The 19,010-nt window shown below is 37.8% G+C and overlaps 1 protein-coding gene across 2 annotated transcripts; it reads left to right on the top strand.

The window, feature by feature from the left end:
• The first annotated feature begins 2,253 nt into the window (after nt 1-2,253).
• On the top strand, nt 2,254-18,956 carry LOC109045947 (gelsolin-like). Of its 2 annotated transcripts, XM_042778856.1 has the most exons (17): nt 2,254-2,409; nt 6,908-7,105; nt 7,254-7,408; nt 8,047-8,208; nt 8,292-8,441; nt 8,519-8,608; nt 8,700-8,832; nt 8,910-9,214; nt 9,335-9,468; nt 9,611-9,701; nt 10,482-10,508; nt 12,031-12,201; nt 12,284-12,458; nt 13,237-13,358; nt 13,470-13,547; nt 13,969-14,029; nt 17,964-18,956. In XM_042778856.1, exons 2-17 carry the CDS (start codon nt 6,913-6,915, stop codon nt 18,131-18,133), a joined length of 2,217 nt encoding a protein of 738 aa, XP_042634790.1. In that variant the 5' UTR covers nt 2,254-2,409; nt 6,908-6,912; the 3' UTR covers nt 18,134-18,956. The 2 variants fall into 2 exon arrangements, with proteins under 2 accessions (XP_042634790.1, XP_042634791.1); XM_042778857.1 differs by lacking the exon at nt 10,482-10,508 and having other exon boundaries at nt 2,255-2,409.
• The last annotated feature ends 54 nt before the right edge of the window (nt 18,957-19,010 follow it).

Genomic DNA, 19,010 nt, shown 5'->3' with positions numbered 1-19,010 from the left:
TATGTCATGTCGTGTTTGGTGGAGGGGGGGATGTGTGTTTGGTTGTGTCTGTTTTGTATGAAGGGGAAAGGGTCTTCCTCCTTGATGCCTCGCTTGCACCTTCTGGCCTGTTCGGCGACGCCGTCAGCTCCATTGTCGACAGGTACCAGAAGGCTCATAAACAAGTGGCGCCATTTCAGCGGGTCCTCCCTCACCGCTCTCCAGCTCTGGGGGCTGCTGGGTGGGAGCAGCCCCCTTGGCATACCAGCTCCTCGTACAGGGAGTCCCAAAAGCAGACGGTCACCTCTCACACCCCCCAGTGTCAGAACCAGGGGTCTAAAGTGCCCTCCGGAGATCAGTCTACCAACCCTGCCAGTATTACAGGGCACAGCGGTCTCCCGCGATCGCTTCTCTTAGCTACCGCCCAGAAACGTTACGGTACTAAGAGACTCGCTACCTCTACGGAGGTCTCTAGAGCAGCTAGTTTGGCCATCCCACTTTGCCAGCCACTTTGATTACACCAGAGGTCAGTCTCGAGAGACTGATTCCCTTAGTAGATTATTTTGCAGCATGGAAACTACTGCCAAATGTGTCTCAGTGGGTCCTGCACACTGTAGAGAGGGGCTACAGAATCCAGTTTGGTTCTCCTCTGCCTGCCATCAATGGGGTCCTTCCCACTCTGGTGGGTCCTGAGCAGGCTCTGGTAATGGAACAAGAAGAAGATACTCTCTTGAGGAAGGAGGCCATCGAGGTGGTCCCTCCTAATGAAAGAGAATCTGGGTTCTACAGCCGGTACTTTAAAGTTCCAAAGAAGGATGGGGGATTGCGTCCGATTTTAGATCTGCATCAGTTAAACCACTCAGTCATGCGACCAAAGTTTAGGATGCTCACACTCAATCAAGTCTTGTCTCAGATTAGGTCCGAGGACTGGTTTGTCACAATCGATCTAAAAGATGCATGCTTCCACGTCTCTGTCCTTTCCAGTCACAGGAAGTTCCTGAGTTTTGCTTTCGGGGGCAAAGCTTACCATTGCGGCCTACCAAGCCCCTATTGGTGGACAGTCAGTGCGCAGACACCCCCTAGTTACATGTTTCCTCCACGGTGCGCTGGGGCTGAGGCCTCCGGTACGATCCCGTGTCCCTCCATTGTACCTGGTTGTGGTGCCTATCGAGCCTACTGAGGAGATTTCTGATCGCTATCTCACTATAAAGACTACTTTCTTTCTGGCAATATCTTCTCTTAAAAGAGTTGTGGATCTGCAGGCCCTCTCAGTGGCCCCTTCTTATCTCGACTTTGTGCCTGGTCTGGCCAAAGTTTTTCTTTAATCTCGTTAAGTTCCTAAAGTTCCCTCCTCTGCACCATGGCCTATTGTACTCCAGGCCTTCTGTCCTCCTCCCTTCTGGGAGCCCGACCAGCAGAAGCTTAATTGTATTTGTCCAGTATGTGTCCAGTGTATGTGGTGTATGTGTCCAGTGCGAGCAGTGCGAGAAGGGCGGACCAACTGCTTGTTTGCTATGGTCCCCCTAAGAGAGGTCTTCCTGCTTCAAAACAGACCCTCAGTCGGTGGATAGTGGATGCCATTCCATTTCTTATGAGTCCTCTGATCTCCCCTCGCCTCTGGGGGTCAAGGCTCACTCAACTAGGAGTGTGGCGGCCTCAAAGGCCTTTCTAGTAGGTGTGTCTATGCAGGACATCTGCAACACAACAGTCTACTAGATCATTTAAAATTATTATCAATTATTAATATATCATATAATATACAGTATATTTAAAAATTTAATATATTTATAATATATTGAAACATTAAATATAAATTCAATATGTTTAAGTTGCTTTGCCTTTGGTCAACCTTTTACACTCTTAAAGAAACTAGACTATAATAACTATTGACTCAGCCTTTTGTATACTATGCACTGAGCTTCTGTTCTATATGGTAGACTGTTGCATTAATGTTGAATTTTATTAATTAATTAATTAATTAATTTGTTGTTTACAAATTAAAGACATTGTTTAGCAACTGAATACATTGTTTAGCATTTGAAGAGTAAAACAGAGTAAATACCATGTTATTTAACCATGATCACAGAATCATTTAGTCACTTTAAATGCTTGAAAACACAGACTGGAAAGTAACATACACAGACAAGAGAGAAATAAAACATTAGTAACTGTGGTATTTTGGGGGTAACGGTTACAATGATAAAATGTCAGTGTGGGGGAAATACTGAGCGTTGTATCCACGTGGCGCAGTAGGTGGCAGTGATTTGCCTTGTTCCGTTGTCGGAAGGGAGTGGTTTGAATGACGGGATCACCCCTCGAAGAGGATTAAGCAGTCTGAAACAGAGGGGTGTTGCCCTGCTCGTACACAGTATTCTGCAACAACATTTACTGTATCTCCGCTATAGACAGACTCCCGTCATTCAACTATAGGTAAGTCTGTTATATTTTACATCTAGCCTATGTTACCTTAAATCATTCTCCTCAGCCACAAAGTAACGAAGTCAGCTTAAATGTGACGATTTACGCTGAAGTGTTACTTTCCACACAGGCGTCTCTGTGTGCGTAACGAAGTGACACTTTCTTACGGGACACGAGAAAGAACTCTAACACATTGCAGTTTAAATCGTTTCTGCATGTGAAAGATGTAATGCACTATACCGCATTGTTTCACAAAACTGCTGTTAATATATTGAGCGCTTAAAAGTACTCATACAGAGCCATATATGGAGAGAATCTGAATTCTGGGATGCGCCTTTTTATTATATGGTTAAACGGGATCTTTGGAAGTGCGCAGTCTGCAGGACGGCTCTGACCTACTCACACATATGCATTTAGAAGAAAAGGCCCACTGTTGATTTTTAGATTGGTTTATCTTTTGCTTCAACCTAAGCTGAGTGGGAAAGTTGCTGGTTTCAGCATTCAAGTGCAGATAACTAAAGCAAACATATTGGACTGCTTTTAGAGTAAATTTGGTGTTATTTATTAAAAAAAGAAAAAAAAAATCAATTTTAGGAACTTAAAGATTTGAATTGCTTGCCATGTGCTGTAATAGTTCCACTTTTGATTACTCATCATCAGACCCTTGCTGCATTAATCATCTGTTACCACAGAAACACACCTAACTGAGACAAACATTAACTCTGTGGTAAAGATGCTGTAGCGAAAGAGGAAGTTGCTCCACATAACCTCAGAAAACACCTTCAGTATTCAGTGCAGCACACATCCACACACACACTCATCTCATAGTCTTCCGTTGTTTTATATCAGGTTAGTGATATAAAAAAACTATGGCCCAACCCTACCTCTATCCATAAACATAACCATCACAGAAACAAGAGCACCAGCTTGAAATCGAAACATGATTTGACCGATTTATAAGACTTTTTAACTAGTGAGGAGGACATGTAAAATTTCGTTACTACTCAGTTGTCATGATTCACTGTATAAGTGAGGACATTTGGCCCTACAATCCAGCCTGTAGCCGGGTAGATAACTTGCACTCTGATAACATGTTAGCATTTCTTCATGGGTGTTCTATTCCAAACACACCTAATCACACACAGACATAGTGATTACAAGAATAACAGAGGACTGTGAGAGTAGGTGTTATACAGTGCCTCCACAGAAAGAAGAGAAGCTTAGTCTTTTCGAGCTTATTGATGCCACAGATTTGATATATCATCTCCTGCAACTCAAAATCACGTTTAAATGTTTTCAAGAATATATTACAAAATGGATGTCATGTGATATTTTATTATGTCATATAACATTACAAAGCCAACATTGGCATGTGACACTATCATCAGATTCATAACACATTCACAGAATTTTCTTTATGCTGCATTGCATGTGTTAGCTTTCATTAATTTCTTAAGAAATTTGTTCTGTTAGCTGTCCAACATTAAATCAGTGGAACTAGACAAGGAAGTATCAGCCACACCAATCTGATAGTCACAGGCTGACACCCTTTATAGCTCGGACTTTGAACGCTTGCATATTCATCTGTATAAAAAAATTACAATTCTGAGATTCTCGTACTTTAATATGGAACTTGGCTGTAAAACACAGTCAGTGCAGTCACTGGTTAGGCTGTTTTTTCTTTGGGTATACACAGGGTGCAGTCAGGAGCTTAAACAAGGCTTAGAATTAATGTTGACTCAGTGCTAAGATGTTTTCTAAGGAGCACTGGTGCTTGTAAAAGGTCTAGGAAGAAATATCTAGATGGAAAAACCAAGTCATCTCATGAGTTCCTCTCATTTAGGCATTACTCCAGGAAAAAAGGAAGATGATTTAATCAGTTCTTCCAGAATGAGGATTATGTCAAAATACATGAATTATTTTTATAATACACATGTTCAAGTTGGATATATATGCTGGTCATTTAACAGATTTCAGGACCAGCCCATGTATTCATTTCCACTTCAGATTTATATCCTTTCTGGCAACATTTTTCAGAGGGTCACTGTTTCTGAATTGGAGGAATGTTTTTTCGTTTTTTATCCATAAGTTATTGATTGGATGGAGGCAGATCTGAAGTGCCGGAAGTTCGGATTGTGACATTTTGATAAAAAAGTATGTGGTCAAGACATTTAAATAAAATCTAAACATATGCATGGTTGAATCATTCACAATAAGATCAACAACATCCATTGAGAAAATAGAAACGGTGAACTTTCATTATATGGTTTTCTTGGTATTCTGACATCCTACTGCTTTTTTATTAAGGCCTATTCAGAGTATACAGGCACTTCCCAGAAACATCTCCCTCCCATTTTGACCCATAAGCAAATGTCACATGACCCAGGCTATTTATAGTCTCCTGTGGGCTAGCAGACTGGCTGCAACCTCATCAGCTACATCAGACAAGATGTGTTTAGTTAAGAATAGCCTGTTGTATGCTAAATACCTCATGCAAGTCTCGAGAGTAACCCGGAGCAGTATATTAGAGACTGAGATCAGTCGTTTGCGTGAAACAATGTTCTATTTAATTAGCCTTTCTTTCACACTAAAGCTTTGTGTTCAGAAGAGTTTTCAGAAGTTACAATGTCCCTTTATGTACTTGGGCACATCAAAATCTACTTGAAAATCAGTTCCAGATCACAGCAGAGACTTTGGTGTACATGCTGATAGGACAACAGCTGAAGTAGAGCAAATGGTGCAGCATGTCTATTCAAGTTCATTTTAAAGCAGTTGTTTTGTAGCATGCCTATATCTGGCTTAAAATAGATGCCTGATTGTGAAGCATGTGGTGCCTAATAGCGGTTTGATCTAATATAGGAAGTGCCAATGAATGCATGGTGACAACTGTATTTTATACAGTTCTACTGCAGTGCTTAATTGTCGGGCCTGGCACATTGTCTTGTGTTACATGAGTGTAACAATGAGTGTATTGTAGTTAATATTGCATTTTTAAGTGGGTACAGTCATCCATTTCCATTTTTTTACATTAAGATGACCTTTCCCACACTCAAAGTTAACCTTTAAAAATGAATCCAATTGATATACTGTATATATTGTAATGTTGAGATGCCTAAAATCACTTTTAATTATTGTATTGTGTTTGTGTGTGTGTATACACACACACACACACAATACGATACTATATTAATGGTTTTAACAGTTTAAAGTTTTGTTGGAAAAAATATACCAAGGCTGCATTTATTTGATAAAAAATACAGTAAAAAGGTTAATGATGTGAAGAATTATTACAATTTGAAATAACTGTTTTCTATTTATTTTTATTTTTTTTTTTAAATGTGATGGCAAATGTACGTTTTCAGCAGCCATTACTTTAGTCTTCTGTCACATGATCTTTCATAAATTATTATAATATGCTAATTTGGTACACAAGAAACAATTCTTATTCTTTTCAATGTTGAAAACCGTTGTGCTGCATAATGTTCTTAGGAAAACCATGATACCTGATATTTTTGATATTTGAACCATGAATCATGTTTTTTTTTTCAGCATTCTTTGGTGAATTATAAATGTCTTTACTGTAACTTCTGATCAATTTAATGCATTCTTGCAGAATAAAAGTATTATTTTCAAAAATAAAAAAAAGTATGTACACCAAAATTGAAGGGTAGTCTGTTTTGTCTTTTACAAAGAATCAGTCACAATTTTGATAATGCATTATTAGGTAGCTCATTATACTGGACCACGAACTTAAATCAGAGAATCAGTATCAGAGTCCGAAAGAGCTTTATTATTTACACACAAGGAATTTGTTTTGGTGATTAACTCATTATACTGTCCTCCTCATTCCTCCTTTTCTTTGATAAAGGAAAAAAAAGTTTTTTGGTCATTGGTTCCAATGCTATACATTGTTTGCCCTCCTGTGGTTTGGTGTTTCATAATGTTAAGAAACCCCAAAACCACAACTTCTGAGTTAATTGTGATGAATGTTTGGTAAATATTTATGCTTGGTAAACACTGCACCCTTCTTGGATGGATACATTTTTCTCTCTCTGAAGAATGCCTTGTGGTAAGTAAAAAGATTTACAATACTACCGTCTCATTTCTGAATGACTCATGTCTAAGACACCATAAACTTAACCATATCCCCACCCCACGAGTGGGCGGTTAGCTCAGCTGACACGGTCACCCTCTCAGAGGCCCTCGCCACATTAAGTGCTGGACTGTTTGTTAGAGCTGGTGTTTTGAATGATCCGGTCAGGCTGTGTCCACAGTTGGCACTGTCAGTTCAACAGCATTAGTCACAGTGCTTCCTTTTTCCTGCATCCAGCAATCGTCCATCACCAAAGAAGGAAACTCCCAGCCACTGGATTTATAGTCCAGTTCATTGGATTTATTTAGTTGTTTATCTGCAATGTTTATCTGCAAAATCTCTCACAAATGTAGGCAAAATGCTTCTCACCATTTGCATCAGTTTGAATAAATAATATGTTTGTGTATTTTTCTCTAGACAGCATGGTGTACCACCCCGAGTTTGAGCGAGCAGGCAAAGAGCCTGGGCTCCAGGTGTGGAGAATTGAGAAGTTTGATTTGGTGGCAGTTCCTGAGAACCTCTATGGAGGGTTCTACACCGGTGATGCTTACGTGGTCCTCAATACTATCAAGCAACGCTCTGGCAACCTACAGTATGACCTCCATTTCTGGCTAGGTAATAGGTCAATGCTGTGTTAAAGATATTCAGATATTTATTTTAGTACTAAAGTAAAAGTTCTGCCTAATTTTCAAGACAAGCTAGGTGGTTCAAATGTCAAATGCATCAGCTACATTTCTATAGATGCTCTTCCCTCAACTGGCAGGTGACTACTGCACGCAAGATGAAAGTGGGGCGGCTGCCATTTTCACAGTGCAAATGGATGACTATTTGGGTGGAAAGCCCATCCAGTACCGTGAAGTTCAAGGCTATGAGTCCAAAGCTTTTCTGGGATATTTTAAGAAAGGGCTGCAGTATATGGTGAGTGGCCCAAGTTTTAACAGGACAAATGGAAAGTGACTCTAAAGTAACTCATTCAAATAAGGATGTCCAAGATGAAACAAATTTTTCATTGACTGCATGAATTACATTTATAATGTTATATGAACGTCTTGATGTTTTTGCCGCTAAATGTTAATGTTAAAAATGTTTGAATGAAATAGTAATATTCCCAGACATGAACTTAAGTAAAGTTCTGTTTTGTTTTGTTGTTTGGTTTGGGTTTTTATTTTGTTTTTCTTTTGCTTTTATTGTTTGTGAGTGTGTGCACTGGTTTGGGTGGTTTATGAAGACACAAATTTGTGTAATGACATGGTTATGACACATGTATTACAATATGAAGGGGGTTTATGAGGACACTTCCCGTGTCCCTGTAATTCAAAAGGCTTAAAAAACATACTTAATGGTGTTTTGTTTTTAAATCTAAAAATGCACAAGGTTTTCTGTGAGGGGTAGGTTTAGGTGTATGGTTGGTGTAGGGTGATAGAAAATACAGTTTGTACAGTATAAAAACCATTACGGCTATGGCGAGTCCCCGTAAACCACCAAAACCAACATGTGTGTGTGTGTGAGTGTGTGTATTTCGTTTCGTTTCATTTTGGTTTTGTTTTGTTTTCCAGAAAGGTGGAGTTGCATCTGGATTCAAGCATGTGGTCACCAATGAAGTTATAGTGCAACGCGTGCTACAGGTCAAAGGTCGGCGTGTTGTCAGAGCAACAGAAGTGCCAGTCAGCTGGGAGAGCTTTAACCAGGGAGACTGCTTCATCCTGGACTTGGGCAACGTGAGTATCATGTGAAGAGAGTGAGGGATATTTGATATTGTAAAAAACTTAAACGTAACCGTTTACGCTGTGTATTTTTACAGGAGATCTACCAGTGGTGTGGTTCAAAGAGTAACCGCTTTGAGAAGCTAAAAGCTACTCAGCTTGCGAAGGGCATTCGTGACAATGAACGCAGTGGACGCGCTCGCGTGTATGTGTGTGATGAAGGGGTAGAACGAGAGAAGATGTTGGAGGTAAGAAAGACAGAAAGCTTTAACTTCAAAATTGACAAGAGATTCACTAAATACATGATCCAATTATCTGCTGGCAGGTTCTTGGAGAAAAACCAGACCTGCCCGAAGGAGCATCTGACGATATCAAGGCTGATGCCTCCAACAGGAAGATGGCCAAACTTTATAAGGTAGCCACTGGATTTAAACCATGCAAATATAATAAACAGCCATTGTAGACCATAAGTATATTCAGTTTATTGACATTTTCCTGTCCTTCAGGTGTCTGATGCCAGTGGAGACATGACGATTGCCCTGGTGGCCGCTGAGAACCCCTTCTCCCAGAGTGCACTAGAATCAAGCGACTGTTTCATCCTGGATCACGGCTCAGATGGGAAGATCTTTGTTTGGAAAGGTAAATGGTGTTAACAGAGAAAACAAAAATAAACTTTTTTCGACTTCTTTTTTTAAACACCAGTGTTCACTTTATAGGCAAAGATGCCAATGTGGAAGAGAGAAAGGCTGCCATGAAGGCAGCAGATGAGTTCATCAAGAAAATGGGTTACCCAAAGCACACACAGGTTCAGATTCTCCCGGAGATGGGCGAGACGCCTCTATTCAAACAGTTCTTCAAAAACTGGCGAGATGTGGACCAGACGGAAGGTCTGGGTTTGGCTTATGTCTCAAACAGCATTGCTAAGATCGAGAAGGTGCCGTTCGATGCTTCAACTCTGCATGATTCACCAGCCATGGCTGCCCAACATGGAATGATCGATGATGGCAACGGAGGGAAACAGGTCAGCAATTGAGCACACACTGCATGTAACTTTGGCCTGAGGTCAAACAACATGTTGTGTATACAAATACAATGAGGGTACTTAATGATATTTTTTATCTTTATGTCACTTGATACTTAAATCTGGCGCATTGAAGGATCAGACAAGGTTCCAGTTGATCCCTCTACTTATGGCCAGTTCTATGGAGGAGACAGTTACATTATCCTGTACAATTACCGCCATGGAGGCAGACAGGGTCACATCATTTACATCTGGTATGACTTCATCTCACACAGTTAATCTAAAGCTTCATCTGACATTATCAAAGGAGCACATTCTAAGTGTTTTCATTTAACAGTTCAATAAGTTATTTATCCTGTCCGATGATGTCTCACTTGTGTATGATGTCTGTTATAGGCAGGGTAAGGACTCCTCACAAGATGAGATTGGGGCATCTGCCATCTTGGCTGCCCAGCTGGACGATGAGCTTGGAGGTGGACCTGTGCAGGTAATGCAAATGAATAAGTCTCAATGGATCACTCAATCAAAATCATATCCATATGTGTAATACTGAATTTATCATTTGGGGCTCCTCCATTAAAAGTGCAATTGTGATTCTCTTCTTTTTGAATTGAAGTCAACATGAAACAGCATTCACAACCCATTTTACAACTGTGATGTGGCATATTTATGATGGGCAGGGCTTCATTAGATAACTTTTCTGTCACCTAATGCTCACTTAAAATTAATCTTTAAAAACACTAATAATTTAATAACGCTGTAAAATCTATAGATGCCTAAATTAACTTCTAACTCTAATTACAATTACTGATTTTTTTGTTTCATTTCTTTATTTAGTTATTTTGAATTGTTCATTTTATTGTTAATTTGTTTAGACAAAATATAATAGAATTTTTATATTGTCAATTTATCAGTAATTTACCGTAATTATATTTTATGATTTTTATATTGTCAATTTATTAGTGTTTTATTATAATTTTGATGATTATAAAAGATTATAAAAACAAACTTTTTTGTTGTTATTAAATTATGTGCAATCATGAATCATGGTAAATAAAGTAATTAGGGCTAATTTTGATTTTAAGTTCAAGTTTTCTGGTGCTCCTGGGTCATACTGTGTCCTCTCATAGCTTAGCTACATTTTGTAATTTTTTGCTGGTTGCATTGGCATTCCCTGATTTATTTTATTTTCTCCATCTGTTAAACGAACTTCCCCCTCTATGTCTTTCCTTCCTGTCCATTATTCATATTCTACATCCTGCTGTAGATGACTGGTGCTCCCCTCACCACTCAGGTATCCATATCTCAGGATTGCATGTCCCTGTACAGAGCCTGAGTGTTTCTCCACTACATTTATACAAATGATCTTGCATAACATTTCATGAACAACAGATACAAATCTGAAGGGAAATTTCTGCTCATGTTCCTTTAATGGTTTTTCATTTTCCAGAGTGTAGTTGCATAACGTCCATTATCTAACAAAATTTGCACTGCTAAAAGAATCAAGTCTTCAGCAGATGGTTTTTAAAATCACGATTTCATTGGTTTCTGCATAATTGGTATGCATGATCAATATGTATAAAGATTAAGCTTTTTTTTGTAAGGCTCTGTACACTGACATGTATTATCGCTGTATACGCCTCCACTGGTGTACTTGTGTCCTTGTGTCTTCATTTTGATATTTCGTCATTCGTGCACAAATAACTAACTGTCTTCCACATTCATAAATCACTTTTGGGAATAAGCATGTGAACATTAACAGAAATGCTCCATCATGCATTCACAATTTTATTTTTTAATTGATTTTTTTTTTTGGTCTGGATTTATGCATGCTGTCATGCACATTGAAATGGTACACAAAAAATATATTCAGCATGTTAAAGTAGATGATGTGTAAAATGCAGTAAACAACATCCAATGAATCACCTCTGTTTTGGTCCATAGTACACTATCGGTCAGAAGTTTGGGGTCAATAAGATATATTTTTTAAATACTTTTATTCAGCAAGGATGCATTAAATTGATCAAAAGTAACAGTAAAAACATTTTGTAATATGTTTCAAATAAATGCTGTTCTTTTGAACTTTTTATTCATCAAAGAATAAAAAACTGTATTAAGGTTTTCACAAAAATATTAAAAGGCACAACTGCAAATCACATATTAGAATAATTATTGAAGGATCATGTGACACTGAAGACTGGAGAAATGACTGATGAAAATTCAGCTTTGCCATCACAGAAATAAATTATATTTTAAAATATATTAAAATATTTGTTATAAATTGTAATATTTTTAAACAATATTTCTGCTTTAACTGTATTTCTATTCAAATTTATGCACTCTTGGTGAGCTTAAAAGATTTCTTATACCCTAAACTTTTGCACAGTAGTGTATATCTTCTTTACTAAAGCATTGTGTACAGTAAAGAAGAAAAAAAGTTAGTTGAAGCATAAAGAGCAAATATAAACATTGCAGTAAATACAATGTATAATTCAGCAGAGAGCAGCATAGGAAGACCAACTGTAAGTTTTTGGGGCAAGAGGAGAAAAACTGATAAATCTCTGCTGAACAGTCCACGGTCATCATGCTGACCACAAAGGATGCTGGGAATTTTGGCATTAGCTGCACATTCCTCACAGTGAGCTCCATACTGCCATCCTGTGGAATTAAATGCAATCCTCAACCAAAGACTTTTGAAAAGCCAGTGACAATATTGTATTGTGTCTGATATACTGCATATCAGAATTACAGAATTTCTACAGTTTTGTGACTTTGTGTTTTCTCTGTTTAATGTGTACTTGCTGTGTATTTTTCAGGTGCGGGTGGTTCAGGGTAAGGAACCTGCTCACCTCATGGGTCTGTTCGGAGGGCAGCCTATGGTGGTGCACCAGGGCGGCACCTCCAGGGAAGGCGGTCAGACTGCGCCAGCCGAGACTCGGCTGTTCCAAGTGCGCTCAAACTCAACAGGGTGCACACGAGCGGTGGAGGTCAGCATCTAAAATGTACTAATGGTGGGAGCTTTTAAATATTCTGTAAATATTTGCTGATCTTAAGCGTTGTTGTATCCAGGTTGATGCCGTGTCCTCCAATCTGAACTCCAACGATGCCTTTGTCCTGGTGACCCCGGCTGCATCTTTCATATGGGTGGGACGAGGAGCCTGTGATACGGAGAAACGTGGGGCACAGCAGCTCTGTGATATCCTTGGAGTGTCGTCTTCCGAGCTGGGTGAAGGAGGAGAGGATGGTGAGGACTCATCTGAAATTTTCAAAATAATATTTCACCCAGAAATGAAAACTTTAGTTTTCAAGTTTTAAAGTAGGCCACAAAAAGATTGTAGAAGCATCATTATAGCGGTTCATATGGCTTATGTGACAGTATTTAAATTTTTTGGTGAACTACTCCTTTTAAAATGCATGAAAAATAAAACAAAAGAAATTAATCATTTAATTATTACATTTAAGTTTTTTAATTATTGTATTCATATTTCATTCATGTGTGACCATTTTTATTACAGTATGTGACCCTGGACCACAAAACCAGTCATAAGGGCCAAATAAGCTTTCCATTGATGTATGGTTTGTTATGATAGGACGATATTTGGCCGAGATACAACTATTTGAAAATCTGCAATCTGAGGGTGCAAAAAATTCTAAACAGAAATAGAAAATCGCCTTTAAAGTTGTCCAAATAAAGTTCTTAGCAATGCATATTACTAATCAAAAATTAAGTTTTTATATATTAACAGTAGAAAATGTACAAAATATCTTCATGGAACATGATCTTTACTTAATGTCTTAATGATTTTTGGCATTAAAGAAAAATCAATAATTTTGACCCATACAATGTATTTTTGGCTATTGCTACAAATACACCCCAGCGACTTAGGACTGGTTTTGTGGTCCAGGGTCACATGTAAATTTTATTGTTTTATGAATTTAAAAAGACTTATTTTTCTTATTTTTTTTTAAGTGATTCACATAATTAAGCTCATGTGAATATACATGTATGCATCACACTGCAGGTAGTTTCTGGGATGCTCTGGGAGGAAAGGCCAATTACCGCACGTCCTCCAGGCTAAAGGACAAGATGAATGCCCACCCACCACGACTGTTTGCCTGCTCAAACAAAACTGGGAATTTCATTGTGAGTAACACACCCAGAATTTTTGCCTGCCCTGATTTAAATACAGTAAGTATATTGTCAGTGTAGTATGATAAAGAGCCATTCATTATGGATGCATTGATATCCATGCAGATTGAAGAAGTTCCTGGAGAGATGACTCAAGAAGACCTGGCTACTGATGATGTCATGATTCTGGACACCTGGGATCAGGTAAATTGACTACTTTAACAGGATTGTTCTACTTCACATAGCGTTGCAATCAAGGAGATCTAATTTATAAAGGGAGAGCTGTATATTCTCATTCATATCAGTGGAAGCCATGGTGACCTGGAAACTGTTTTCAAATGTTATGCTATTATATCAGTAATGGAGAAACATGCTTTTTGTCTGCATAATTGTGCAGTAACAGCATCGACCGGTAGGGATGCAGAACCCTTCTGGATTCAATAAAATTTCCAAATAGTTGGTTAATCATTATATTTCTATATGTGCAGATACTGTTAAGGCAGTAAAATTTTGTATCATGCTTGTCTTGCATGACTCTTTTATTAATGCAGTGACATGCAACTGACGTTTAATAAATGAATAATGCATCACAGAGGATTGTAAGGAATCTTGATGTGTTTTGCAGGTGTTTGTTTGGATTGGTAATGAAGCTCATGACGAGGAGAAGACTGAGGCAATGACTTCAGGTAAGGCTCCTTAAAACACTTTATACTTCAAATTATAATTCACTGCATAAAGTATAAAACAGTAAGTTGTACCATACTACTGTTTACCATACTAGAGTAAACAATGTATTACTGTGAGATTCTGTTTGACCCCACAAACACCATGTGTCTAGGGACATTGTGTGGCTGTCTGATATGGATATATTCTAGAGTCTAAAAACATTACTCAATGACATGTTTATCTGATTATTAACAAATGATGTTATTATGCTTGTTCAGCTTGTATTTTCCAGACTTACTTTCACTTCTGCAAATGCTATATATATGCAGCACCATGCGTAATAAAGTTGAGCATACTACTCAGTATGCATTTTTTTTCTTTGTGTGGAACAGTCAAATTACCTACTACATTCCTCATGTGAAGTACACAACAGATCATTGCATGGAATACTGTATCCCACAATGCAACTCTTGTTTATCCAAGTGATTTTTAATATTTATTTTTGACAAAACTGAATGGATAAAACAAAACAAAACAAAAAAAAATTGTTTTGTTTTTTCATTTTGTTCCAAAATGATAACTGGGTGCCACTTATATACTAGACAACCAAAATTTTATTTTTTTAATATTTTTAAAATGCTGTTTAGGTGCTCAAATAACTTTTAATAATATGATCGGTTGAAAATAGTTTAGCTGTATAGTATTTTTGTGGAAACCAACATTTAATTTTTTTATTGGTTGTTTGTTGTTTAGCTGTATTCCAAAGAACAGCATTTATTTGAAATCTGTTAATGCTTGTCATGACAGATTTTTTTCAGTTTATATTGTTGTGGTCCATGCTACAGTCCAGTAGGTGGCGATAATGTTCTCAAAATAGAAACATGAGCATATTTGAAAATCCCAAAAATGCTTTATGTGTACTTTTATGAATCCCTATTAAAACTTCCATTTCCTCTCTCCAGCTGCCCGATACATTGAGACAGACCCAGCCAACCGTGACCCGCGCCCACCCATCGTGAAGATTAAACAAGGCTTTGAGCCCGCCACATTCACAGGCTGGGTCAGACTGCGCCAGCCGAGACTCGGCTGTTCCAAGGCGCTCAACTCAACAGGGTGCACACGAGCGGTGGAGGTCCCAGCATTCTAAAATTTACTAATGGTGGGAGCTTTTAAATATTCTCTAAATATTTGCTTGAGATCTTAAGCGTTGTTGTATCCAGGTTGATGCCGTGTCCCCCTCCAATCTGAAACTCCCAACGATGCCTTTGTCCTGGTGACCCCGGCTGCATCCTTTCATATCGGGGTGGGACGAGGAGCCTGTGATACGGAGAAACGTGGGGCACAGCAGCTCTGTGATATCCTTGGAGTGTCGTCCTCCGAGACCTGGGTGAAGGAGAGAGGCTGGTTAAGGACCTCATCTGAAATTTTGAGCGATATTTCTCCAGAAAAAACAACTTTTGTTTTTTTTCAAGTTTTAAAGTAGGCCACAAAATTGTAGAAGCATCATTATAGCGGGTTCATATGGCTTATGTGACAGTATTTACATTTTTCGGTGAACTACTCCTTTTAAGATGCATGAAAAATAAAACAAAAGAAATTAATCATTTAATTATTTCATTTAATTTTTTTAATTATTGTATTCATATTTCATTCATGTGTGACCATTTTTATTACAGTATGTGACCCTGGACCACAAAACCAGTCATAAGGGTCAATTTTTCAAAACTGAGATTTATACATCATCTGAAAGCCGAATAAGCTTTCCATTGATGTATGGTTTGTTATGATAGGACGATATTTGGCCGAGATACAACTATTTTGAAAATCTGCAAATACTGAGGCCTTTACTTGCAAAAAATTCTAAATATTTGAGAAAATTTGCCTTTAAGTTTGTCCAAATAAAGTTCTTAGCAATGCATATTACTACAATCAAAAATTAAGTTTTTATATATTAACAGTAAAAATGTACAAAAATATCTTCATGGAAACGGTACAAAAAATATCTTCATATCTTAAATATATCAAAAATATCTTCGGATAACTTTTTGACCCATACAATGTATTTTTGGCTATTGCTACAAATACACCCCAGCGACTTAAGACTGGTTTTGTGGGCCAGGGTCACATATATATTATAAGCATTTATGATTTTGATAGACTTATTTTTTTTTAAAAGTGATTCACATAATTAAGCTCATGTGAATATACATGTATGCATCACACTGCAGGTAGTTTCTGGGATGCTCTGGGAGGAAAGGCCAATTACCGCACGTCCGCCAGGCTAAAGGACAAGATGAATGCCCACCCACCACGACTGTTTGCCTGCTCAAAAAAACTGGGAATTTCATTGTGAGTAACACACCCAGAATTTTTGGCCTGCCCTGATTTAAATACAGTAAGTATATTGTCAGTGTAGTATGATAAAGAGCCATTCATTATGGATGCATTGATATCCATGCAGATTGAAGAAAGTTCCTGGAGAGATGACTCAAGAAGACCTGGCTACTGATGATGTCATGATTCTGGACACCTGGGATCAGGTAAATTGACTACTTTAACAGGATTGTTCTACTTCACATAGCGTTGCAATCAAGGAGATCTAATTTATAAAGGGAGAGCTGTATATTCCCATTCATATCAATGGAAGCATGTGACCTGGAAACTGTTTTCAAATGTTATGCTATTATATCAGTAATGGAGAAACATGCTTTTTGTCTGCATAATTGTGCAGTTACAGCATCGACCGGTAGGGATGCAGAACCCTTCTGGATTCAATAAAATTTCCAAATAGTTGGGTTAATCATTATATTTCTATATGTGCAGATACTGTTAAGGCAGTAAAATTTTGTATCATGCTTGTCTTGCATGACTCTTTTATTAATGCAGTGACATGCAAACTGAACGTTTAAATAAATGAATAATGCATCACAGAGGATTTGTAAGGAATCAGGTTTACATCATGTAGGAATGTTTTGCAGGTGTTTGTTTGGATTGGTAATGAAGCTCATGACGAGGAGAAGACTGAGGCAATGACTTCAGGTAAGGCTCCTTACAACACTTTATACTTCAAATTATAATTCACTGCATAAAGTATAAAACAGTAAGTTGTACCATACTACTGTTTACCATACTAGAGTAAACAATGTATTACTGTGAGATTCTGTTTGACCCCACGAACATCCTGTGTCTAGGGACATTGTGTGCCTGTCTGGTCTGGACGTATTCTAGACTAAAAACATTACATGTTTATCTGATTGTTGCATGCCAAATGAGGTTATAATGCTTGTTCAGCTTGTATTTTCCAGACTGATTTTCACTTCTGCAAATGCTATATATATGCAGCACCATGCGTAATAAAGTTGAGCATACTACTCAGTATGCATTTTTTTTCTTTGTGTGGAACAGTCAAATTACCTACTACATTCCTCATGTGAAGTACACAACAGATCATTGCATGGAATACTGTATCCCACAATGCAACTCTTGTTTATCTAAGTGATTTTTAATTTTTGACAAAACTGAATGGATAAAACAAAACAAAAATATTTTTGTTTTGTTTTTTCATTTTGTTCCAAAATGATAACTGGGTGCCACTTATATACTAGACAACCAAAACATAATTTTATTCATAAAATCTTTCTAATATGCTGTTTTGGTGCTCAAGGAACTTTTAATAATATGATCGGTTGAAAATAGTTTACCTGTATAGTATTTTTGTGGAAACCAACAATTCTTTGCTGAATAGAAAATTCCAAAGAACAGCATTTATTTGAAATCTGTTAATGCTTGTCATGACAGATTTTTTTCTGTTTATATTGTCTGTGGTCCATGCTACAGTCCAGTAGGTGGCGATAATGTTCTCAAGATAGAAACATGAGCATATTTTGAAATCCCAAAACACTTTATGTGTCCTTTTATGAATCCCATATTAAAGTTCCATTTCTTTCTCTCCAGCTGCCCGATACATTGAGACAGACCCAGCCAACCGTGACCCGCGCACACCCATCGTGAAGATTAAACAAGGCTTTGAGCCGCCCACATTCACAGGCTGGTTCCTGGGCTGGGACCACGACTACTGGAGCACTGACCCACTGGAGCGGGCCATGGCGGAGCTGGAGATCTGAACTTTGAGCTGTCACCCCTGACCTTTAAACCCCACTACCTTACTGCAATTTGATCAAAGTTGCCCTTAGATTCATATAAGATGCCAATTTGATGCTTATGAAGGTTTAATCATGGATTCAAAAACCAAAGCTGGTCCTGGGTCAGTATCAAAAGGCAATTTTTACTGCCCTGAGCTTCAGTCACCAAACATAAGGCAACTCCATTAATTGAACTCCTTTTTACTTCTGTATTTGTGTTTTTGTTGTGTGCTCAACAGTTTTTAATCTTGTAAGGCTTTTAGATTGTTGTGCTTGGCCTGCACACCTTAGGTTGCTGAAGGGATATCGTCAAAATTAGTCAAATATCTTTTTGCCTTCTTTTTCTATAAATCTTTTTTATGTGACCAGTATCAAAAGTTTTACTATAAATAATACTTTAGTGTTTTGAATCAATATTTTTATGATAAGCAATGCTTATGATGCCACCAAATATGAGGCATTTCCACCTTGTCGCTATTCCATCTGACACTCAAGAGTTCAGTGATTGGCTGTGTTCTCAATAGAATACTAGCATACTACTCATACTGTTCTGTAAGTGTATTATAGTGTGTGTACAGAATATATTTATATACATAAAATACCTAGATAACCTTCTACATTTGCCAAAATGTGCAGTATACAACATAGCATGCTCTGTTGAACATTTCATTCCAAAGTGTTCCACAATTGTTAACTAAAAATAAATTGATGTAAATGCAAATAAAGCTAAAATAAAATTGGCAACCAACTGAAAGAAAGCTGAAGCACAAAAATTAACTGGAAATAACTAAAACTAAAATCAAAATAAATTACGATGCACTTGAGCATTCCAGTGGTAATATCAATATCAGCTATATCA

The sequence above is a fragment of the Cyprinus carpio genome, chromosome A21 (genome assembly GCF_018340385.1).
Source record: "Cyprinus carpio isolate SPL01 chromosome A21, ASM1834038v1, whole genome shotgun sequence".
Classification (NCBI taxonomy): Eukaryota; Metazoa; Chordata; class Actinopteri; order Cypriniformes; family Cyprinidae; genus Cyprinus; species Cyprinus carpio.
Note: the sequence above shows the minus strand (reverse complement) of the source record. Positions and strands in the feature narration are given on the sequence as shown.

What these genes read in the sequence shown, in the direction of transcription:
- LOC109045947 (XM_042778856.1), top strand. Translation starts at nt 6,913, where the DNA reads ATGGTGTACCACCCCGAGTTTGAGCGAGCAGGCAAAGAGCCTGGGCTC. An exon ending in AACGAGAGAAGATGTTGGAG is followed by an intron (nt 8,442 to 8,518) that starts GTAAGAAAGACA and finishes ATCTGCTGGCAG; the next exon opens with GTTCTTGGAGAAAAACCAGA. An exon ending in GTGCTCCCCTCACCACTCAG is followed by an intron (nt 10,509 to 12,030) that starts GTATCCATATCT and finishes TGTATTTTTCAG; the next exon opens with GTGCGGGTGGTTCAGGGTAA.